The sequence below is a fragment of the Pelodiscus sinensis genome, chromosome 8 (genome assembly GCF_052426305.1).
Source record: "Pelodiscus sinensis isolate ZL-2025 chromosome 8, ASM5242630v1, whole genome shotgun sequence".
Taxonomy (NCBI): domain Eukaryota; kingdom Metazoa; phylum Chordata; order Testudines; family Trionychidae; genus Pelodiscus; species Pelodiscus sinensis.
The window spans coordinates 64,773,362-64,797,919 of NC_143059.1; the positions used below are offsets into that span (position 1 = coordinate 64,773,362).

At 41.9% G+C, this 24,558-nt stretch overlaps 1 protein-coding gene across 4 annotated transcripts; it reads left to right on the top strand.

The window, feature by feature from the left end:
• The first annotated feature begins 83 nt into the window (after positions 1-83).
• ZDHHC6 (zDHHC palmitoyltransferase 6) lies at positions 84-23,911 on the top strand. Of its 4 annotated transcripts, none has more exons than XM_075935461.2 (11): positions 84-216; positions 1,050-1,544; positions 3,251-3,342; positions 8,442-8,601; positions 13,795-13,956; positions 15,778-15,831; positions 17,911-18,078; positions 21,148-21,189; positions 22,043-22,188; positions 22,279-22,316; positions 23,321-23,911. In XM_075935461.2, exons 2-11 carry the CDS (start codon positions 1,278-1,280, stop codon positions 23,422-23,424), a joined length of 1,233 nt encoding a protein of 410 aa, XP_075791576.1. In that variant the 5' UTR covers positions 84-216; positions 1,050-1,277; the 3' UTR covers positions 23,425-23,911. The 4 variants fall into 4 exon arrangements, with proteins under 4 accessions (XP_075791576.1, XP_075791577.1, XP_075791574.1 ...); XM_075935459.2 differs by having other exon boundaries at positions 85-216; positions 23,318-23,911; XM_075935460.2 differs by having other exon boundaries at positions 142-262; positions 23,318-23,911.
• Positions 23,912-24,558: the final 647 nt, after the last annotated feature.

Consider the following 24,558-nt stretch of genomic DNA (forward strand, 5'->3'; position numbering starts at 1 on the left):
GGGATACGCGCCCCCACGAGCGGCGCCGATTCAACCCCCGGCAGCAGGTTTCCGGGGGGACCCACTTCTGAGAGAAACCGCCAGGCCCGGACAAACATGAAGCGAGGGCGGAAGAGACGCGTTTGTTTCCGGGTCACAGGAGCGCGCCTCCCGGAAGTGCTGGCAGAGGGGCGCGCCGCGGGGCATGGCTCGGCCGGGGATGTCGGAGGGGCTGAGGTGAGCTGGGGAGGGGCCTGGCGGAAGGGCGGCTACACGGGCTGAGGTGAGCGGGGGGGGGGGGGAGGGAGGGGAAGGCTGAATCTGGAGCCTGGTGGGGAGGTCCCAGGGGGATCCAAGGCGGTGGGGGAGGGGCCGCTGCAGGGGGAGCGGTGGGGAGGCGAGGCCAGGCCCTAGTGGGACTCCTGCCCGGGCCGGGCTCAGAGCGCTGCCCTGCTGGCGCGCGGGAGGGGAGCCCAGGCAGGAGGCTGCAGGGGCCCCATGCGCTAGGGGTGGGGGCCGAGCAGACACCACTGACTGTGGGACCGGGACTGGGGCTCGATGTCTTCTCCCGGTAGCCTGACCTGACGAGAGTAAACAAACTCTCAGGGCGTGGGGAGGGGCCACCTCCTCGTTTCGGCTGCTGCCGCCGCTGCATATTGTCGCAGAGCCTCTCTGGCTCTTCCGAGAGCGCTTTCCCACAGTGGAAATACCGTCAGCCGGCTGCTGGCCTCCTGTTGTACAGGGACTGAGTTAAGAACCCTGCCATGCGGTTTTAGCAAGAATTTCCAGTTCTCCTGATGTGGTCTTTCATGACTTTTAACTGATATTTCTGCACTGTTTTATTTCGTTTAAAAAAAAGTATAAAAAGGCACCTATGCAAGGATCTAGGTCTGTTTTTATTAATATCAGAATACAAGCCAAGCAGTGTGAAACGAATCATTTCACAAGAACCTAGTTTAAGTGACAACACAACTTCCTGGATTGTGCATTGAACTCTTTTATTGCAGTTGACTTACAGAGCCTGTTTTGTTTTCCTTGATTTAGAAATTCTCCTGTTTTTGTGTTTCTAGGTCGAGGATAGAACCAAGTTGTCCTCCTGAGATGGATGTGAATTGCTCCTACAACTGATGACTCTTCCAAACATTAGAAATGTCTTGATCACAATTAACTATCTGGTATTTGTAGGGATGACCATTATTGAAGATGAAAACTTATGACAAATGGAAAACTGTAATCAAAAATAGGAAAATTAGGAACATTGAATACTATTTGAAGTAGGACAAGTACTCTTCTTCAAAATGGGTGCACTGTGTTCAGTTATCAAGTTTGAGAATCTCCAGGAACTGAAGAGACTTTGTCACTGGGGCCCCATCATAGCCCTCGGTGTGATAGCAATATGTTCTACTATGGCTATGATAGATGCTGTTCTGTGGTATTGGCCTTTGGACACGACGGGAGGAAGTGTAAATTTCATCATGCTCATAAACTGGACTGTCATGATTCTTTACAATTACTTCAATGCCATGTTTATTGGCCCTGGATATGTTCCTTTAGGATGGAAACCAGTAAGGAAATACAGTAAACTTTCACTAATAGTTAATTTTCATGATGAAATCTTAATATTGATCTTTGTTAATAGTTCAGTAATTCAGAAATTATACTCAAACCTCGCTTGCTTTGTCAGTACAGTTTAAGTAATTCTGTGAAAGTAGCATGTCGTAAACCAGGATGTCAAACTCATTAGAAGGAAAGGGCTGGATTCTGTTGCAGTATGGTCAGTGGGTTGGTTCAAGATTCGTATACTTGTCAAAATATGTCCTTTGATGTCAGTAGAAGGTTTGTACAAGGAGGAGAATATGGTTTTATGTAGTAATTAAACATTTGGTTATTGTTTGTTCAGTGCTTTCTTTTCATAAAGCTCAATGAGAAAATCTATCCTTTGGGCATCCACTAGCTCTGCCTTTTGTTCCTCTTCCTTCACCATCAGCCTTTCTGTTTTTGTCCTCTTCTGTGTTCTTAGCTCTGAATTTCCTTCCCTCCAGCAACTCCCAGTTTCCAATCCATTGTGTGTCACTTCTGCCTTTTGTCCCCATTTCATCCATTAAAATGAACAGTGGTTAAATAATTAATGTTGACTCGGTGGTGGTGGTGGTGGTGGTTTATTGTTGGTACTCCAATCAGATTAATAGAGAATGGTGGTATTCTCCCCTTTGAGCCATTGTTTCAGGCTGTTTGTGCATGCACACAGATGTCACTGTATCTATTACACTTGGTTCCCATTTGCAAAATTATATACCGTTGTGAGCACTAGTAAGCCAAGCTTTAATTAAGAAAAAAAAAAAAGGTTCTGGAAAATATGAATATGTCATGTGGGCCATATAGATACATCAAGAGGGCTGGATGCAGCGCCATGGGCAATTTCTCAACACTTTTGTAAGCATAGGAGGTTACATTTCTTGCGCTGTCAGTTTTAACAATCTCCTCGAGCTAATTCAAAAAGTATTCACACACAATGGAAGAGCAGCAGTACATTTGAAAGCAGTCGGCCAGAATCTTTTTCACCAGTATGCCAGTGGTATGGTCATGGTTCTGGCTTTACAGTGCTTTGCAATAGAAAGATGAGGGAGGGAACCTAAGGCTGTCCTAAGGGTAGTTGGGCATTCCACTTTAAATAGGGAAATCACTGACTGTATGCCACCCCAGTCTTCTGGCCCCTCCTACTGCTGTAGAGAGCATATTGGGTTGACAAGGAGGTTGGCTAGAAATCTTTGTGTTCTTGATCACTGGTAACATCAAATATCTTTAAGGGCCATAGCCTGTTGGCATAAATTAGAGCAGCCCTAAGGCTGCTTTAACTTCCTCTGGAGTACAATTAGGTCCAAGGCTGAGAGAAGAAAGAGAAAAATAGATGCATAAATAGAAGCAAATTTCTAAGGAGTCAACCCTGCCAGTTATTCCACAAAGGTTGGCCTGTACAGGGGCTGCTTGTGCAGAGTAACTTTCAGGCTGAGGGCCTAAATTTTTCAGATGGAAATGTATTTCTTTTGTAAGGCCCCACAATTAAAAAGAGTTAATTGGAATAGTAGCTAGAAGTTTTGCTGATTTCTCTCCTACGCCTTTCTGCCATTTAAAAAGGGTGAAGATAAATCACACCCAGACAAAGCAAAGCACAAAAGCATTATAAAATTGCTTAGGCTACTACACTTAGGCTACTGCTTACTCTGCTATTGGAATTGTGTTGTTTCTCATATGCATCTTCTTGTGCTTAAAGGAAAAATCTCAGGACTGCATGTATCTCCAGTACTGTAAAGTGTGCCAGTCATACAAAGCACCACGTTCACACCACTGCCGAAAATGTAACAGGTACAGTTTTCTTTGTGTTCCTTTTTTTTCCTGGTCTTAAAGCAACTTATTTTTTAATGGTGGATTATTATTATTTATTTGGTGTATTGCACTGTGCAGGTAATTCCATGTTCAAAACACTATGCTAATTTCCAATATTGGACTACATTGCTTGAAGGAGGAAATGGATTTCCCTTACTGTTTTGACAATAGAGAGCATATGGGCTTAAAACCATTATCTTTAGATATGCTTATTTTTAAAATTCTGAATAGTAGTTCCCCCTAAGAATGTTTTAAATAATAAATTATCTGTGTAGTGAGGTGGGAAGACAAAAGCACTTAGGAAATATCCATCTCTTGGTTGACCACCTCAAACTCAACCTCTACTTTTTAGATAAAGAATGTTGATTTCAACAAAGGCCCAATTCTTCCATTTTTATAGCTGGATAAAAAGTAAATGGAAATCTTGGGCTGGAAGCTTGTGACATCTTTTTAGGAAGCAAGAACTGAACTTATTGTAAGCATATCCAAAAGCCTCCTGGTTCAGCATAATAAACCTATAGTATAAACTTTCTAAGTGACTGTGAACTGGCACTTGATAAATCTTTCAGTTGCTTTGTTTTGAGTTTAAATAGTTTTGTTAAACCGCAAATAGCTTCACTGGAAGAGAATATGGTGTGAAAAGATGCACAAACACTTCTAGTTGTTGGAGGTGTAAATGGTTAACCTGTAGCAGCTGGGCTACTGTGGGTCGGGGGCTGCTCCAGTCTAGCAGGGCTCACCACAGACAGGGGCTGCTCTGGCCAGCTGGCTGAAGCAGCCCCTCTCCATGGCAGGCTTGCCCTGGCCTCACTTCAGGTTAAACACTGGCTACCTGAGAACAGGCCAGCAGGAGTTGCTTGCCCCACTCTTGGGGAGCCAGCTTTGTTGCAGCTGCAAAACCTCGCTAGGAGGAGGTCCAGGAGCCAGCTTTGCTGTATACTTCAGATCCTACAGAAAAGCCTCCCCAGGAGCAGGGCCGGCAGTCTTTGCCAGCCCCACTCCCAGGGAGGGTTCGCTGCGGGCTCTGCAGTATAAAGCTTGCTACAGGGTCCACAGAGCGGGTAACCCTATAACCACTAGGATTTTTAGCAGTTAGTTACATTTTTAAATGACTTTTTACATCCCTATTAGCAATCTGCTGTACAGTATGTATATACAGTTCTCTTGTTTAGTTCAGCAGTGCCTGATCTGAAAACCATTTGAGAACGTAGAAGAAGGAAGTTACTTCATTCTCATAGATTTATTTCTGCTCCATCATTGTGTCATTACAAGAAGTAAGGAATCTGAAACTGAGGAACAGCAGCACTATAATTTGTATATACATCAGTATATGCTTCCTTTTTTAAAAATGTAAAATTAGACTCCTATCTACAAGTTACTGTTTTTTCCAAGAACTGTTGATTTTGAAAGAGATGATAGAAGTTATGTAATATTTGCTTTAACTATGCTGTTCTGTTAACAGTTAACCTTTCATATAACCACATATTTGAAGAATTTAGGCTATCAGTATAGCATACTGAACTTGTTCATAGCTTGAGTGCAAATGCTGAGCTTTTGTAAGGTAAGGGAACTAGCAGCAGAAAATAGACTAGATCCATTATTTCAAACTAGTTATCAGAAACTTTCTTACACTCCTGAAATATATTGGTCTGTCAGAACACAGCCGATCACTCTTAAACCATAGTTTATACCACAATAAAATGATACCTGTGACTTTTTTTTTAATATATATTTCCTTATACTATTATAGCAGTTTAATTTGTATCTGTAGGCACAAGCTAAACCAATATAACCAGTTTTAAATAGACATATGAATGCCCACATGTGTTCATTTAACTAAAGAGGGTTTAAACTAATTTTTTAACAAACAGATGTGACTTGTATGTGCAGGTTTTCTAGAAGCTTTAAAAGTAAACTTAAAGGGATGCTAATTAAAGAAAACACACATTTCCTTATGCAAATTTTATAGCTACTGTACTTACAGTTAACCCCAAGCTGAAACATACCAAAGAAAATGTTTTTCCCCTTTGGTTTTTCAGACCGTCTTCTAAACATCTGCCAATGAGCAGAAAAATCCATTGTATTAGAAACAAAATATTGTGAAAGTAATTCTAATTTAGTGATTAAATTTGTCCCTTTAAATGAAAACCAAAAAAAAATGAAGGGGAGGGGAGCTATGTATCCTTTAGCTATTTACTTTCATATCCAGGTATTTGGTAGGGGTGTAAGCGAGTAGTCGAGTTGACTACTTCACTACTCTCCCCCCTCACTCCCTCTGCTCCTTGCTGCCTCAGTATCAGAGTCAATAAGGGAGGTGGGGGAAGCAGAAGCTGGTGCTGGGGGGAGCCGGCTTAAAAGCCAGTTCCCCCCAGCAGAGGCAGCAGCGTGGGGTGGGGAAGGGAGGCTACCGTGAAGCACCCTCTGCACGTGGCAGGCCCAAGTTCTCCACCAGCTGAGTCTGCTCCGGCAGCACCCTGTTTGCGGGGGGTCCAGGTGGGGAGCTGGGATTCCTTCACCCCCTCTGACCCCACGGATAGGGGCTTGCTGTTGTGAAACAGCCCCTGTCAGCAACAGCTCGGATTGGCTGCAGGCAGAGACTATGCTGGCAGCAACCCCTGTTCACAGGAGTCTCAGCTCCCCACTGGGACCACCTGCGGTCAGGGTCTGCTGGACCTGGCAAGAGCTGGGACTGAGCAATCCTGGCTCAGTCTTGGCTCACACTGGACCTACCCCCGCTGTGCCTCCGCAGTTAGGAGGAGACAGGCTGCCTGCATGTCCAGCTCTTACTACATTTAAACTGCAGAGGCGCTGCAGGGGAAGCTCCTGGACCTGGCGTGAGCCAGCACTGAGAGAGCCTTCCCTTATCGACTAATTGTGTAGTTGATAAAAATTTTATCAACTACACAGTTAGTGGATTACACGCCTCTTAACATCCTTAGTATTTGGTGTGAATTCAAATATGATCCACATTAGAGAAGTAGCAAGTTATTAAGGATGTTAATTTGCGGTTAATTGACTAGTTGAGTAGTCGATGGAATTTCTATTGACTACTTGGCTAGTCAATAGGCAATTCTGCATTCCTCCTTTGAAATGTACAAGAGTCCCCGCTGGGTCTCTTGTACATTTCAAAGGAGGAATGTGGAACTCGACATGCAGCCTGTGGCCAGCGGGAGGTCCCGCTGACTCAGAGCTGCTTGCGGGCATGCCTGCTTTGAAATGTACAGGAGTCCCCAGCAAGGGTTCTTGTGCATTTCAAAGCCATGGAGTCCAGGATCAGCAGGGTACTCAGAGTTCCTTGCTGACCCCGGCCTCCATGCTGTGATGCATGCTGCATGGATCCTGGGGTCAACTGAGGACTCCCCAGCTGATCCCAGGTTCCGCTGAAATGTTTCAAAGGGGGCAGCGCCGCACAGCTGATCCTCTGCTCAGCTGTTCAGCACTGCCTCTTTAAAACACCGCCTCGGCATTTCAAAGGGGCAATGCCATAGAACTTGGGGTCAGCTAAGGACTCCCAAGCTGATCCAGGGCTCCGCATGACATTTCAGCTGAACCTGGGATCAGCTTGGGGACTCCCCAGTTTACCCTGGGTTCTGTGGAAATGTCACTGGGAATCCAGGGTTAGCTGGGGAGTCCCCAGCTGACCCTGGGCTCCACAGTGCTTCGCTGTTTTAAAGGGGCAGCGCCACACAGATGAGCTGGGGATCAGCTGTGTGGCAGCTGCCACTTTGAAATACCGCCTTGGGGATTCAAAGCGGTAGCGCCGCATAGCTGATCCCCAGCTCAGCTGTGCAGTGCTGCCACTTTGAAGTACCCCTTCCGCCACTCCCCCTTTGCTGCCTCTATCTGATAGAGGCAGCAAGGGGGAGAATCGACTAGTCAGCTGGCTATCTGGTAAGCATTTGCTTATCGGATAGTCAGCTAGTCCTTAACATCCTTAAAGTACACATGAGGATAGAACCAAATGGCAGATTAGAAATGTGGAAACTTTAGGCAACACACAAATCTAATACATACCTAGGGAGGGGAATTAAAGTTACAGAGTAGTGGATCTAACTGAACAGCTACGCCTATTGGTTTGAAATTGGTTTATTTTCATTTTGTACTCTCCTAATAATAACTTTTCATATAATCCAAAATTGTAGCTGTCATGTAGAAAGAAGGGAGTCAGGACTGGGAGGAAGGGTGGAGATTCTATCAGACTGTTGTTAAAAAATATGACCACCGGATCAGTATTTCTCAAATTGGTGTTCACAGACCCTGGGGATCCATGAGCCCTGCTGATCAACTTCTCTCTCCACTTCCTCCCTCCCTCAACTCCTCCCACTCCTGGAGTTAAGGCAGGCTCCCCACCTGCATGGTTCCAAATGGAAGAGGCCACCAGATCCCTGCAGCCCATAGGTTCATGAGTGGCTAAAGAGGCTCTATGTGCTGTTCCCCCCTCTCCTGCCCAAGTGCTGGCTCTGCAGCTCCCATTGTCTGGGAATCGCAAATAGTGGGAGCTGTGAGGGCAGTACCTGTGGGCATGAGAGTAGCAGGTGGAACTTCCCTAGCTGTCCATGCATCCAAGGGCTGCAGAGATCTGGTGGCTGCTTTTGGGAACTGCAGTATGCATTGCTGGGACCCCCATACTCCTTCCTCCTACCCCAGCTCCAAGATGCCTCCCAAGCCCCCCATCACTGGCCCCACCCAGAGCCCATGCCCCCATCCGGAGCTCTCACTCCCTCACGACCCAACTCTTTTCCCCCACCCAATGGGAGAGAGCAACAGAGGGAAGGGGTATGGAGCAAACATGGTGTGATGTCTGGGATTAGGGGCAAGATAGGGGTAAGGCCTCCGTGAAAGGGTGGGGCAGGGGGTACCTGAAATTTGAGAACCACAGAGCTAGATGATTAAATAAAACTTCACCTTCTCTAACTTTTATGGTTCTAGGCAGTTTGAGGAAACTCAAGTAGACTTAAATATATGGAGGGAAGGTTGCCAGAAATGTAGTTTCTGTTTTTTATTTAAGTACTGCTAACATCCTAGAAATATCACTAGAGTTCTTGAATGAGAACAGTATTTTTTTTTTTAATTCTTAGGTGTGTGATGAAGATGGACCATCATTGTCCATGGATCAATAATTGTTGTGGGTATCAGAATCACGCATCCTTCACTCTGTTTCTCCTTTTAGCCCCACTTGGATGTATCCATGCTTCTTTCATTTTTATTATGACCATGTACACTCAGCTTTATAACAGGGTAAGAAAACATGTTTGAATGTTCCAGGTATTGTTTAAAGCAGATGGTTAACTTTATCTCTGGAACAAAAGGTGCCCCAGACCCATATAATCTGTCCTTTTTTTCTGTCATTCCTCACAGTCGCTGTGGTTTTCCTTCCACTGTGTTTCTTTATTGACTGGAAACAATTTCTGGGTAACACTTTTGGGGGTTAGTTTTTTTGCTATATGCTTTGGATGCTGACCAGGTTAAGTATCCTTTGCTTTTTCTGCCTGTTTCCAGAAGTCAGATCTTTCCCTTGTGTTCATGTACAGAGTAGATTGATTATCTCAGGACAGGGCTCTAAACGGGATGGTTGGATCAAGATATGCCACTCCAGCTACGTTAATTACGTAGTTGGTGTTGATGTACCTTGATTCGAGTTTCTCTACTGTCCCCAAATCGGGAGCCCTATGGGAGCAAACACTCCTGTCAGCTTCCCATATGCCTCGCAGGAGCAGGAGTACCAGCTGCTGATGGGGACTCCCTCTGAGTTTGATTTAGCGGATCTAGTTAACTAGACACGCTAAATCAAACTCCAGTAGATTGTTTGTGGCAGCATCAATCTTCCCCGGAGTGAAGAAATGGCCCCAGAAACAATCTAAGACAAAAAATAACCTAAAACAATTTAACTGATCAAGAGACATTCCAACAAAAAATAAAATATATTTGACATAGAATTCTTGCCTCTTCACAGAATTATGTTTCCAATCCTAAGCTTTCATTTTAAAACACGGTGATTCCAGCTTGTGTGGTTGTGAAGAAAAACTGAAAAATACCAGTTCAGTGTAACTGGCAAAATGATCTCTGCTGCATTTGCAGATAACCCAAAGCAATAGAATGGAGAGGTCCGTGTGTGACTTCATCAATTTAGGTTATTTTCTTAGATCTGTGGATGCAGATCTGTGTGATATTGTAAACAAGCATTATGCTGTCTACACATTTTCTATCTGAAACTATCAAAGAGTTTCTGCTAATGTGCTACAGAGTAAGGGAATTTGCTGCAGAATTTAGGACAAACTTAAAAAACAACAAATAGTCTAGTAGCACTTTAAAGACTAACAGCATGTGGATGGTATGATGGGCTTTCAAGGGCAAAACCTACTTCTTCAGATGACTGGAGGATAATGAGTCCAGATTCAAGGGAAAATAAGGGAAGGGAAGGAGAGGGGGGTAGAAAAAGAGAGAATGACTAGATAAAACTTAAAAAACAACAATTAGTCTAGTAGCACTTCAAAGACTAACAAAACATGTAGATGGTAACATTCCTGTGGTAGGAAGAACACCTCAGCAGTCCAGCACTCTGGCATTTAATTTCAAAAAGGGGAATTACACAAAAATGAGGAGGTTAGTTAAACAGAAATTAAAAGGCACAGTGACTAGATCCAAATCCCTGCAAGCTGCATGGAAACTTTTTAAAGACACCATAATAGAGGTCCAACCTAAATGTATACCCCAAATTAAAAAACAGCAAGAGACCTAAAAAAGAGTCACCGTGGCTTAACCACCATGTAAAAGAAGCAGTGAGGGACAAAAAGGCATCTTTTAAGAAGTAGAAGTCCAATCCTAGTGAGATAAATAGAAAGGAACATAAACACTGTTAAATCAAATGTAAAAACGTAATAAGAAAAGCAAAAAAAGATTTTGAGGAACAGCTAGCCAAAAACTCAAAAAGAAATAAAAAATGTTTTTTAAGTACATTAGAAGCAGGAAGCCTACTAAAAAACCTGTGGGTCCCATAGATGATCAAGCTATAAAAGGAGCAAGCAAGGACGATATAGCCATTGCGGAGAAACTAAATGATTTCTTTGCTTCAGTCTTCACGGCTGAGGACATTAGGGAGATTCTCAAATCTGCACCGTCCTTTGTGGGTGATGAATCTGAGGAACTGTCCCGGATTGCAGTGTCATTAGAGGAGGTTTTGGAACAAATAGAAAAACTTAATGTTAACAAATCTCCGGGACCGTATGGCATTCATCCAAGGGTTCTAAAAGAACTCAAATGGGAAATTGCTGAACTATTATCTGTGGTTTGTAACCTATCCTTTAAATCGGCTTCTGTACCTAATGACTGGAAGGTAGCTAACATGACACCATTATTTAAAAAGGCTCTAGAGGCGATCCTGGCAATTACAGACTGGTAAGTCTAACTTCAGTACCGGTCAAATTTAGTGGAAACAATAGTAAAGAATAAAATTGTGAGACATATAGAAGAACATAATTTGTTGGACAAAAGTCAACATGGTTTCTGTAAAGGGAAATCCTGTCTTACTAATCTGTTAGGCTGTGTCTACACTGGCCACATAACCCGTAATAGTTATGGAAATGAGAGAAGTCAGAATAGGGAAATGCGCGGGGGATTTAAATATCTCCTGCGGGATTTAAATAAACATGGCCGCCGCTTTTTTCCGGCTTGGGGAAAAGCCGGAAAAGAGCGTCCAGACTGGCGCGATCCTCCGGAATAGGGCAAGTAGGAATTGCAAGTAGGAATAAGAGATCCTCCGGAATAGGGCTTTATTCCGGAGGATCGCGCCAGTGTGGACGCTCTTTTCCGGCTTTTTCCCAAGCCGGAAAATAGCGGCGGCCATGTTTATTTAAATCCCGCGGGAGATATTTAAATCCCCCGCGTATTTCCCTATTCTGACTTCTCTCATTTCCATAGCTATTACGGGTTATGTGGCCAGTGTAGACACAGCCGTAGAGTTCTTTGAAGGGGTTAACAAACATGCAGACAAGGGGGATCCAGTAGATATAGTAAACTTAGATTTTCAGAAAGCCTTTGACAAGGTCCCTCACCAAAGGCTCTTGTGTAAATTACATGGCCATGGGATAAGAGGGAAGGTTCTTTCTTGGACTGAGAACTGGTTAAAAGACAGGAAACAAAGGATAGGAATAAATGGTAAATTTTCAGAATGGAGAGGGGTAACTAGTGGTGTCCCCCAAGGGTCAGTCCTGGGACCAGTCGTGTTCAACTTATTCATAAATGATCTGGAGAAAGGGGTAAGCAGTGAGGTGGTAAAGTTTGCAGATGATACCAAACTGTTCAGGATAGTTAAGACAGAAGCAGACTGTGAGGGACTCCAAGAAGATCTCACCAAAATGGCAAATGAAATTTAATGTGGATAAGTGTAAAGTAATGCACATTGGGAAAAATAACCCCAACTATACGTACAGTATGATGGGGGCTAATTTGGCTATGACAAATCAGGAAAGAGATCTTGGAGTTATCATGGATAGTTCTCTGAAAACTTCCACACAGTGTGCAGCAGCAGTCAAAAAGGCAAATAGGATGCTAGGAATTATTAAGAAAGGGATAGAAAATAGGACACATTATATCTTACTGTCTCTGTATAAAACTATGGTACGCCCACATCTTGAATACCATGTACAGATGTGGTCTCCTCACCTCAAAAAAGATATTTTGGCCTTGGAAAGGGTTCAGAAAAGGGCAACTAAAATGATTAGGGGTTGGAACGAGTTAAAACGACTGGGACTTTTCAGTTTCGAAAAGAGGAGACTGATGGGGGATATGATAGAGGTATATAAAATCATGAGTGGTGTGGAGAGGGCGATTAAAGAAAAATTATTTATTAGTTCCTATAATAGAAGAACTAGAGGACACCAAATGAAGTTAATGGGTAGCAGATTTAAAACTAATAAAAGAAAGTTCTTCTTCACAGGTTGACTACACGCTGTGTGGAACTCCTTGCCAGAGGAGGCTGTGAAGGCTAAGACTATAACATTGTTTAAAGAGAAGCTAGATAATTTCATGGAGGTTAGGTCTATAAAAGACTATTAGCCAGGGGATACAAAATGGTGTCCCTGGCCTCTGTTTGTCAGAGGCTGGAGAAGGATGGCAGGAGACAAATCACTTGATCATTGTCTTCAGTCCACCCTCTCTGGGGCACCTGGTGTTGGCCACTGTCGGCAGACAGGCTGCTGGGCTAGATGGACCTTTGGTTTGACCCAGTACGGCCGTTCTTATGTAGATAGTTCAAGTAGTTACAGGAGTCTGTTAACCAACCAACGGAGGTACTAATGGTTCTTAAGTTATTAAAAGGTGGAAGAAAGTATGTGAGCCATCCAGTATCCCTGTTGAGACCATTAGCCTAAGAATTAAACTTGTGAATGAAGTTAAATTCCAGTCCTTCTCTGTGTATTTGACTTGTGGAATTGGTCTGAAACAAAACTGCGACTTGAAGATCCATTAATGAGTGTCCAGGAACAGTAAAGTGTTCTCCAGCAGGTTTTTGTGTGTTGCCTTTTCGGATATCTGATTTGTGTCCATTAATTCTTTCCCGTAGAGATTGTCCAGTTTGGCCAATATACATTACAGTGGTACATTGCTGGCATTTGATGGCATCGTTCACATTAGTGGCTATGCAGTTAAATGAGCCTTTGATTTGGTGGCTGATGTCATTGGGTCCAGTGATGAAATCATTAGTATAAATGTGTGTGCAGAGTTGGCAGCAGGGCTGGTTGCAGCGATGGCTTCCAGGATGATTATGATGTAGCTGTGTTGTGTGGTTATTGGAAAGAATTTTGTTTGAGGTTAGGAGGTGCTAATGCTTCTTAACAGACTCCTGTAACTACCTGAACTATCTACTCACCATCTACGTGTTTTGTTAGTCTTTGAAGTGTTACTAGACTAATGGTTGTTTTTTAAGTTTTATCTACTCAATGTCTCTCTTTTTCTTCCTCCTCTCTCCTTCCCCTCCCCCCCTTCCCTTATTTATCCTTGGATCTGGACTCATTATACTCCAGTCATCTGAAGAAGTGGGTTTTGCCCACGAAAGCTCGTGATACCATCTATGTTTTGTTAGTCTTTAAAGTGCTACTAGACTATGTGTTGGTTTTTTTACATTTTTCCTGTTACAGACTAACTTGGCTACCCCTCTGAAAAATTTAGGACCAGTTTGCTATTGAGTCCACAGGGTAGAGATTGTAGTTCTTGTGGAGTATATGCTTTTACTTTAATAAAGACCTACTTCTGGCAAAGAACAAACTTTTGGGAAAAACTGAGAAACTCTACCAATGTATCTTTTTAGAAATCACTGTTAACTGCATTATCAACCTTGGCAGAGGCTTGAAGTCAGGTTTCTTATTGGTAACTTGTTTTTTTCCCTCCCCAAGAATTGGAAAATAACAGCAATTTAATCATCTTTGCCATTAATAGATATCTTTTGGGTGGAATTCTGTAAAGATTGATATGAGTGCAGCAAAAAGAGACCCACTTCCTATTATTCCTTTTGGATTGTCTGCATTTGCTGCATCTTTATTTGCGTTGGGACTGGCATTAGGAACAACCATAGCAGTTGGTATGTTGTTTATTATCCAGGTGAGTTTTAAAGCTTTTGTTAATAGCTAGAGGCTGTGACATTTCCGGGGGTGGCTCCTGATATAAGTTGGTGAACAAAAGAATGGCTTTACTGGGTCAGACCACTGTCCATTTAGCCCAGTATACCATCTTCTGACAGTGGCCAGTGTAAAATGCCTCAAAGGGAATGAACAAAACAGGGCAGTTATCAAGTGATCCATTCCCGGTCATCTAGTCTAGCATCTGGGAGTCAGGCTTTTAAGGACATCCAGAGCGTTCATGGATGACTCCTGATTATTTTGTTACGGAGAGAGATTTTGTTACTCTTATCTGTAGCTTTTCCATATCTAACATATGTATTTTTGATATGGGGCAGCTAGACCTTCATACATCATTCAAGGGTTGGGTGTAGTACAGCTTTACATAGTTGTATTATTAAGATGTTTAGTGTATTATATTCTATCCCTTTTTAATGATTCCTAATAGAAGAGGATAACATAATTTAGCATTAAAATGAAAACAGTTTTTCCAACTCTTTGTTTCTGCATGACCTTTTCTTTTCTTTTAACTTTTCTTTTTGCACTCTTTCATTTCTTTCATTTTTCCCCTTATTCTATCATTTTCTATCTTTCATTGAAGAATTTAGGGAGTGTAATCTAATGGATAGAAATGGTTTGGGACTCAGAATTCCTGGGTTCTGTTCCCCAAAAAAGCAAGCCGCTAACCTTGCTCTGTCTCAGTGTCCCCATCCTTGAAAAGGGGATAAATAATGGATGCTCTGAGATTAATTTCTTGTCTTCTCAAGTGCTTTGAGGTCCTCTACTAGGAGTGGTGCTGTTATGCTTATAAGAAGCACATAGGATTTTTTAAGGGAAAAGGCAATATGTCCCAGGTCACCATCCAGACCCTCTGCAGTCTGCACCCCCTTTTCCCCTTCTCCCAGGTCACAATTCCCTCCCAAATTTTACACCCCCTTTTAGAGCCCCTTCCACAGGCCAGAATCCTCTCCTGCACCCATACTCCCTCCCTCACCCTACACCCCAATCCGCTGACCCAAGTCACAACCTCCTCCTACACCCAAACTCCCTCTGTCCTCACACTGTCTCCTGCACCCCAATCCCTTACCCCTTGCGCCCTTCTGCACCCAACCTCCACCCTAGACCCCACAACCCTTCTACAGAAAAGTGTGGTCCTTGACCACTTTCCAAAATCTCAGTGTGGCCCACTACCAAAAATTATTACCCACTCCTGCCCTAAAAGGGTGGGGATAGAAAACATTTTATTCATGCTGAGTTTTGACATCTGTAATATTTTGTAAATTGCCATACATTTTTAACTTAAATATTTTCCTAAGGTGTTGGAATGACTGATAATATTAAATGAAGTGCTGTTTGTACTTTCTACATGTAGCCTATTAGGGATGTTAAATGATGTTTAATCAGCTAATCGACTAGTCGATGGAATTTCCGTTGATTAGTTGAGGGGAGGGGACTGCAGAGCCACAGCGGGGTTAGCTCCTGGCCCCGGGAGCTAATCCTGCTGTGGCTCTGCCTTTTAAAAAGCACAAGTGCAACACGGGGACCACCCGGTCCCCCACTGTGCCTCTGGCCCCCCACCCTCTCCATGGAGATGGTACTGGGAGGGAACCGGCTTTTAAGTCGGCTCCCTCTAGCACCGGCTCCTGCTCCCTCCCCCCCCTTGCTATCCCTATCAGAGAAAGCCAGAAGGAGGGAAGCGACTATTCAAGTCACTAGTCGACTGTCCGATAAGCATGTGCATCTCTAGTAGCTTGCATCCCTAATAGCCTATGCCAGTTTCCTCTGATGCTTTTACTTTTTTCAGATGAAAGTCATTCTGAGGAATAAAACTTCTATTGAATCATGGATTGAAGATAAGGTAGGCTTTAATTCCAGTACATCCTGTATATTCTTCCATGACACTACTGCATGCTATATTGATCAATTTTTTATTATTTTATCTCTTTGACTTTAAAAGGTATTTTTCCCTGTAAAACATTGTTTCAATTTACCACAGATTTAAGTTTGCCTACAAAACACAGTTCTATCCAAGCATCACTGAAACATATATCAAAATTGAAAATAAACCCTCTCACAATATCTTTCATTTAGGGCATAGAGCTGAACCTGGAAAATGAGTTATTTCCCTTTGGGATAGTTATGCTACCTGAATTGTGTGGCTCTTTATCTGGAACTAAAGAGGGCCTTCCTCAGTTATCTCTTTATTCAGGCTTGCCACTTTTGTTGTCATACGCCCTCACCCATCCTAGCAAGTGTGTCACTTTTGTCACTATGTAAGAGATGGGTTAAAACAATAATTTTTGTATTTGCTTGAATGACCACTTTATTCAGCATAGAAAGCACTCCCTAAATCAGTGGTCTCCAATGCGGTGCCCGTGGGTGCCATGGCGCCTGCCGGGGCATTTATGTGCACTCAATTAGTGACCAGGGCCAGCCTGAGCCATTCTTGCACCCCGGGCGCCCAGCGCATGCGTGGCCACCACCCCTGGGCACCTGGCAGCCCCAAAAGATTGGGAACCACTGTCCTAAACTAATCCATAAAGTCATTACCTTCACTTGCTTTAAATCTCGCCTTGATACCCACTTTTTCTGTAACACTTAAGAAAAAATCAGCCAACTAACAGCAGCTAAAATGCAGTGCTGATACTTAAAAAAATATATATAAATATTCAGAACTACCAACCTGTGCACTTAACTGATCTGTTGTCATTGTCTTTCCCCTCTTCTTGTTGTTTGTCACATTCACTTGTTACTGTTTGTCTTAAATTGGACCGCAGGCCCCTTAGGACTGGGTCTGTGTGTTACCACAGTACTTAGCACAATAAGACCCTATATGCCTCCTCAGAGCTAGCACAACTAGGCCTTCCTCCTAATTTGAGTCTTTCAGCTCAAACACAGTATAAATAAAAATGAAGCTCCAAGCATGACAGCTTCCTATTAAAATGAAACCAAGAACCACTGCATGCTTGCATGTACAAAGAGTCTCTGCAAGGACAGATTGATTGTACAAGTCCCATAAAGTAGAGTGATATGTTCCTGTTGAAAACTGTACACATACCGAAAAAGTGTTTAAAATTCCCGAACTGAGCAGTGTTAAATATCAGTCTTGGGGGAATTCTGCAGTTTCACCATGGCTCCAAGTGCAACAATTGCAGAATTCCCCCAGGACTATAAATATATTTATCTTTCTATGACTGTACCACTAGATGTCACTATTACTTAAAGAATTAAATATGTAATTAGGGAATAAAAGAGAGTTCAGAACATACACATATATGAAATCTCTTGAAGAGTGTTAACATTATTTCAGATACCACCAAACCGTAACTGCCTCATAAATTATGATATTAAAATGTCCACCAACTCTTTAAGTTAGCAACACATTGTTCCAAATTTTGAATATTGGCCAGACATCAGCCTTTTTAAAACTAGCCCACACCGTGGTCTAAAATATTGCTTATATCTATCAGCGATGTGTCTAACTGACCTTATTGCTGTGTGTCACAGGGTAACTAGCTCCTTTAAGAGAGTGTGTAAGGTCTATTGCTCCTGTGACATATTACTTGCTGCCCAGTTGAGCTTTAAGGGAAGGCACCTGGGCCTTATAGAAAGGGAAGTGAAAAGTGGGAAAGAGAAAAGTGCTGCTGCTGAAAAGCCTCAGGAAACAGCTGGGAAACCTGTTGGAGAAGTGGCCTGAGAGGCCAAAAAACACAGGCCCAAGAAGGGGGCCGGTGCAACCCCCTGATTGCATGCAAAGGGACAAGCTGGTAACTATGCCTAGTGGGAGAGTCTTGGAGCCAAGCAGGAGGCAGTGCTCTGCCCTACTACCAGAGGCTGGGAACGGACATCAGGGGATGATTCTCTCAGTAATTGCCCGGTTCTGTTCTTTCCCTGTGAGGCATCAGGCTCTGTCATGCAAGTGTTTTTCTGTGTGCAGGCCAAAGACAGAATCCAATATTACCAAAGGGGAGAGATCTTTGTTTTTCCTTACGACCTGGGAAGTAAATGGAAGAACTTCAAGCAAGTATTCACGTGGTCAGGGATTCCTGAGGGAGATGGCCTTGATTGGCCAGTAAAAGAAGGCTGCCATCAGTATACTTTGACAGTAAGTATTCTTCCCAGGTCTTGCCACTGGTTTTTACTTGTATACCCCCATGCACGGGCACACACAGGTTATAAATTGTTTTTTTTAAATAACCCCACACAAAATAGGACAGAAAATATCACAGAGACAATGAAAACAAGCTCTGTCAGACCTTTCCTATCTGTAATATAGTAGATTCAAAATGTGTAATTTTGTCTAAGAATTGTAAATGCCCATTGTGACAGGATCCCCAGGGTGCAGCCTGAGACCATGGGATTGCTGTACCCCCATATCTCTCCAGTCTGAGCTGTCTCCCACAATGTTTTGCTAGTGACAAGCAGCAAGCCCTTCCAGGTGCTGTTATCCCTCAGCACAACCCACCCATCTAGTGTGCATGAATCCCCTCAGAGCCACTCATGAACCACACAGAGAAAAGCACCAGCCAAGTCCCCTCGTGTGGCCTCATGCAGGTAAGTCATTGAATTGCAGCTCCCTTGCTGGACAGTGCTTAGCGATGGTGGTTCGAAACCCCAGTTGGGTGTTGGTTACTCTCTTTACTGTTGTCTCTGGGGAACTAATATCTTGCTGATTTCCCAATTTACATCATGTTTTAGTGAAATGTACAACTCAGTCTCGTAACTTCAAATGTGCTAAAGAGATACCTACTTAGACAGCACTGTGAGTTTGAGCAGTTCATAACCTTTCCTGAGACATCACATGACATGCTTTATATCTGATATCACAGTTATATACAAATAAGGAATATGGGGGTAACTGGGCACTCCCCTAAGTTATAGAGTCACACCCCACCCATCATACTACTTCATGTTTGCTGTTAAGTGCCAATATATTGGGGATGTTAGATATCAATTTAGTAATTATGTAACCGCATCAAATCTTAGCGGTTACACGATTATTTGATAGTCCCTAGTGGCGGGGCTGGCTCCCAGCCCTCTCCCTGTCACTTGGTGGCAGTCAGGGGCCAGTTTATAAACTGGCTTCGCACGCAGACTAGCTGCCACCTACATCCCCCATCTATGGGGTGCCCGAGTTCCCCGCAGACAGAGGATGTGCCAGCATCCCTCTCCATGGGAAGCCTGAGGTTAACTGAAATGTTAAATGGACCATTTCAGCGTAGTTACCAGTGCCTGTCTACATTGTATGTGTGTAATTTTCCTCATAATTCCAGTACATTCCTTTCAGATATCTGTGGAGTTTCCAGTTGAACAGTTTGGTCAGAGAGAATGGATATGGAAATATGGTGTCTAGTGTAAAAATATATCAAACATTTAAAAGAGCTCAATTTTCTGATAAATAAGTACTGTATTTGGTAAATAAGGGTACGTCTACACAGCAGAGCTAAAGTTGAATTAAGCTATGCAACTTCAGCTCTGTCAATTGCATATCTTAAGTTGAAATAGCTTAACTTGGCTTTAGGCGCTGTGTACACAGCAGGAAGTCGAAGGAAGAACACTCTTCCTTCAATTTCCCTTACTCCTCGTAAAATGTGGGCTACCGTGAGAAGTTGTAAGAAGTCTTCTAGCTCAACATTATTTCAAAATAAAAGTTTGTAGAGTAGACACGCTGTTTGTTATTTTGTAATAACATCAGTTATTCCGAAATAATGTTGCTGTGTAGAGGTACCCTAAATGCTTAACTTTTGCCATGTGTACCTATTATCAGTATAACTGTATATAGTGATTTCAGTGCAGCATAATACCACAATTCATCTTCTTTCTTCATACTTTTTATGTAAGATTTGATCTACTCGGCATCACTTAACAAAAGGTGTGAGGTTTTTAAATTTTATAATCTGACCAAATAAGCATCTCTTTATATATATCATCTTATCCTCATTTAAACTGCCAGTCATAGGAAGCAATATCTGCAGAGTAATTTGCTCTTTCACTGCTGGCTTCTATTCATAGTTGTAACTTATTCTTTTTGCTATGACATTTTTAATATGGAAGTCTTGTTTTAACATAATGGAATAAATTGTAAATTGAGTCTTTGTGACTGGTAATGAATTGATAGTGATTGACAGTATTTTATTCACTAAAATAGTTACAGCAGGGATAACAGCAATATAAACCTCCTGTACACCTCTCCCCTCTACTGCCTCTACCCTTTTCTGAAGGGACCACTTCAAGGATTCAAACTTCCTCCTAGAAATCTGCTAAGACAGTTATCAAAAGTGACAGAAGATCTATGTTGTTTGATATTAAACATTTTTTTTGCCTCGGCATAGACAATAAAAGCTGAGCTCTCCAATATTTACTCAGAATAGGTGTAGGTAAAGCAAGAGGGTCTTATAGTTCCAAAGTAATATGGCCCACTCTTGAATAATTTTTTCAGACCTGGAAGAGGGGAAAGGAGTGCTTAAAATGAGTCCAATAAATAAAGCAGGATTGCAATCCAAATGATCCCTTTTTTAATCTGCTTGAGAATCTGGAATTTATCAGATGCTGTGGGGATGAATATGTATAAGAGCTTACATAGAATATGAACTCCTTGTATACACTAAAGCAAAAGCAGGCATCTTGATTTTCCAATAAGTGTAATCCATTAAGGGTGATGCTTACCGAGTAACTGGTTAACCAGTTACTTGTTCACATTTCTATTTGTCATAGAACCAGAGAGCTGCAATCCTATTTAATCTTATCTAATTTTACACTAAATTCTTTAAATATCTTTTGTATGCTGAATGAAAATGGGTTTGGGAAAAGACTTTTTAGTTCTTGTGTGTCAGTATTATAATCTGCTAGCTAATGAACGGGAATTTTATGCATGGGTTAACCAATAAATGGCCACGTTTCAATGGTGCCAATTAAGAGGAGATGCTCAATTTGGTGACCCATTAAGATTTTATGGTTATTTTCACAGGAACAGACAGGTCCTTGGATACAGTACTGATAAGAGAAAGTCTGTAAAGGTTCCTGCTCTCAATAGCTCCAGCTTTATCCCATAGATAAAGCTTTTAAGGCCAAGTGTCCATAAATAAACGTCAGGGTGCTATTTTGTTTGTAATTAACATGGGAAGTGCTTGCATACTAAATGCTGCCCTAAGCTCCTGTTTATACTCTTTTGCAGATAGAGCAATTGAAACAAAAAACAGACAAGCGAATGAGAAGTGTAAGTATTTCTGTGTTACTTGAAGTCTAAGATGTTTCCTGTGTCAATAAATGTAAATTATTATTGATATACTAGTTCTTGGTAAAATGGAACTTACTACTCATCCAGTTTAACACTTTGGACATGCAAATTTAGATTTCTCATTAGGATATAAACCCTGTTTAGTTAATTAGTTGGTTAAATGTTAAGTTTAACTGGTTAACTGATTTAAACAAGGGTAAAGTGGGGGGGTGGGAAAGGCTGCTCCAGTCCAGCTGCTTCCAGTCCCTGGGAATGGTTCCTTCCCCTGCCCCACCTACCCTACCCCACTCCACCCCAGTGCTGCTTCCAGTCCTATATGAAGCTCTTTGAGGTTAGGAGCTTGGCAGCTGCCCTCCCCACCCACTGCCACTTCTGGCCCAGTGCAAGGCTCCATGTGGGCTGGAGCAGCTATGGGCAGCCGCTCCCAAAGAACAGTTAACCATTACCTGGTAATCACCTATTAAGGGTTATGCTTACCTGGTAACCTGTTACCTGTTCACATCCCTATTTCTCATAGAAACAGAGAGCTGCAATCCTAATTAAATCAAATCTTGGCCTAATTTTACATTAAATGCCGCTAGATCAAATTTGAGAAGCAGGAGAATCAAATACCCTATACCTTTGGCACACAAATGCATCCACAGCAGTACAAGATAAGGATGACTCTGATCTTTTATTTCTAATACAGTTAACATAGACTTTAGACATCATATTTCTCAGTATGCTTGAATTGATCTTTGGTATGAAATTAAGGCAAATGGAAAAGTGAGCATGAAAGCAAAGGAGTCACTTCTTGCATTACAATACTACTGTGATCTGTTTAAATTGGCAGGTGCACTACCGAGCAGTAGAAGATTACGGTGGTGCCTGCTGCCCTGTGACTAAAGGTGTTAAAACATTCTTCACAACCCCATGCACTGAAGAACCAAGAATTGCACTACGTAAAGGGGATCTGATATTTGCTACTCGAGGCTTAAAGTTAGTGGCATTTTACATTTAAATGTGATTGAGAGAAGCTTGTGGTAAATTAGCCCTACTCTCTAATGAATATATTTGCACCTCTTTCAGGCACTGGATGTATGGAGACAAAGTTCTTGACTCTGATGGTAAAAAGCAATTATTTTTAATTATTCTTCGGGAAGCAAATCATGTGTGTGTTTTAGCGGTATCACCTAGGTTGATGCATTGTGCAAGTGTAAAAACCATAAGTCAGAATTAATTCCCTAAACTAAAATATGGCAAATCGTAAATGTGAAGCCTTAGAGTATATAATTGACATTTTAAAAAACATCCAACAAACCAATCCAATTTTTTTGGAATATTAGCATTTGATAGATGCACCAGATTTTATAAATGAGTGAAACTTCAGGCTTTATTAAGTTTTAATAAACTCTACAGAAACATATACTTGACAGTATAAAGAGCTCACTTTGAAATTTGGTTAAATCTTATTCAATAGAGATTTGGTGAACAGATCCCTGCTTGTTTCTCAAAAAAACTCAAATAACCCTTAGTATTGTCATGATTCCCATTTTGTTGGATATTTAGATGTCAATGATTTGTAAAACTTAAACTAAAAAAAATTACTGAATGCAAAATAGCCAGCTCCAACTTCTGGAGCTTGTTCCTATACCTGAATCACAGCTGATTTTAAGTCCATGTTTTATGAACTGTAACTATAAATACCATGAAATTTCTCTAATTCTACAGAAAATTCATTTCTAACAAGACATGTCAGACAGTACTGTGTTCTTGCTATACCTACCCCCATCTGCACTTAGAATTTAAGTAATTTTTTATCAGCAACACCAGCTTCAGGATGGAAATTAAGTTGCATGTTGGCTACTCAGATTGGAAATAAGAAATGATACACACAGTCATGACTTATCTTTGTGCCTTTCTTGAAAGACGTTACACTAGATAGGGCTATAAATGGTCTGGTAGTTAACACCAATAATTTTTCTCAAACACTGATCCTAAATCAGTCATCAGAATGAGAAATGTCCTGCATTCTGAAAGTTACACATTGTTTATCCATTAGTATGAATACATAGGATTCCTGGGAAATGCTAAATTGTAGCTAATTAGTATTTTTTTTTCTTTCCAGTAGATGGAATGAGAGTCAGAGGCTGGTTTCCAAGAAAATGTGTGGAAAAATGTCCACATGACTCTGAAATGGATCAACCATTGGATGGAGAGAAGAAAAATAGATAGCCTTCTTGTCATCTTTATGAACAAATGGGAATGTTCCTTTCAGGCCACAGTCCTTTACTTGAAATCTACTGTATATTACTTTGGATTTAAGCAGGAAATATACGGTGTGAAAGTGACTCTCACAATTAATGGGTACCCTAGTGCCATAGTTTGCATATTTTTTTATAACTGAAGAAGCCATTCCACATTTGGGATACAAAGGTTTTTCCACCTTAGGACAGATTTGATTGTGTTTTCTTTACTGTTTAAATGATTTTTTTTAATTGTAGACTGAAGGGTTTTTTTTTAATTTTTCCACAATGGCATCTATGGCTAATGCATGCTGCTTTTCCTTTTATATATATCTTGGTCCTGTGCCTCAAATACCCCTGAAAGCTATGGAGCAAACTTTGAATTCCAATGCAAGTGTAAGATTTGCTACCTGTGACTTTTAATAATGTGACCTTTGTCAATCACAAATAAACAATGTGTATTCTGTATAACTGCATTTAAATGTTTAAAATGTCACACTGATCAATTTACAGGTGCAGAAATGGGAAAAGATCTGAACTGGAGAAAAGCTTGCAGTAATGGAGGTTATAGATAAGAAGAGCAAGAATTAAAATATTATCTACTACTAATTGCAGGCAGTGTCCTATGTACATTCTGATAAGGGAGCATAGTCCACTTATTTAATGGCACAGTTATAGAAGTAATAGAACCTCTCTGGTCCAAGCACCCACCACAGGGTTCTCTGGCCCTTATTTTGCTCAGGATGGAATTTCATGATTCCTTCAGTCTCAGGCAGGAATTGCTGCCCTGTGTGCGACACCTGTTTATCAGCCTGCAGGGCAAAGTGTGCCTGGTGCGAATGATCACCATTCTTTTTACTAAGAATGCAGTTGAAAAAAAATCAACTTGGTAGTACTTTAATACATGTAACAAGAACAGAATAAATCACATTCTATATTCACAGCCTAAGCTACCTCTAACTTCCACTAAGTTCCCCTTGTAAGAATCTTTGTAAAGCCAGAAAGGGGCTTTTTGAGCTTCTAGTCAAAGCATTTGCTGGGGGATAAGTGCTCAGATAGTTCTCCCATCTTCCCCTTGGTCACCCTGGGGGGGGGGGGGAAGTACTTAGTCAAAGATGTTGGC

What these genes read in the sequence shown, in the direction of transcription:
- ZDHHC6 (XM_075935459.2), top strand. Translation starts at nt 1,278, where the DNA reads ATGGGTGCACTGTGTTCAGTTATCAAGTTTGAGAATCTCCAGGAACTG. An exon ending in ACACTCAGCTTTATAACAGG is followed by an intron (nt 8,602 to 13,794) that starts GTAAGAAAACAT and finishes TGCCATTAATAG; the next exon opens with ATATCTTTTGGGTGGAATTC. An exon ending in CAAAGTTCTTGACTCTGATG is followed by an intron (nt 22,317 to 23,317) that starts GTAAAAAGCAAT and finishes TTTTCTTTCCAG; the next exon opens with TAGATGGAATGAGAGTCAGA.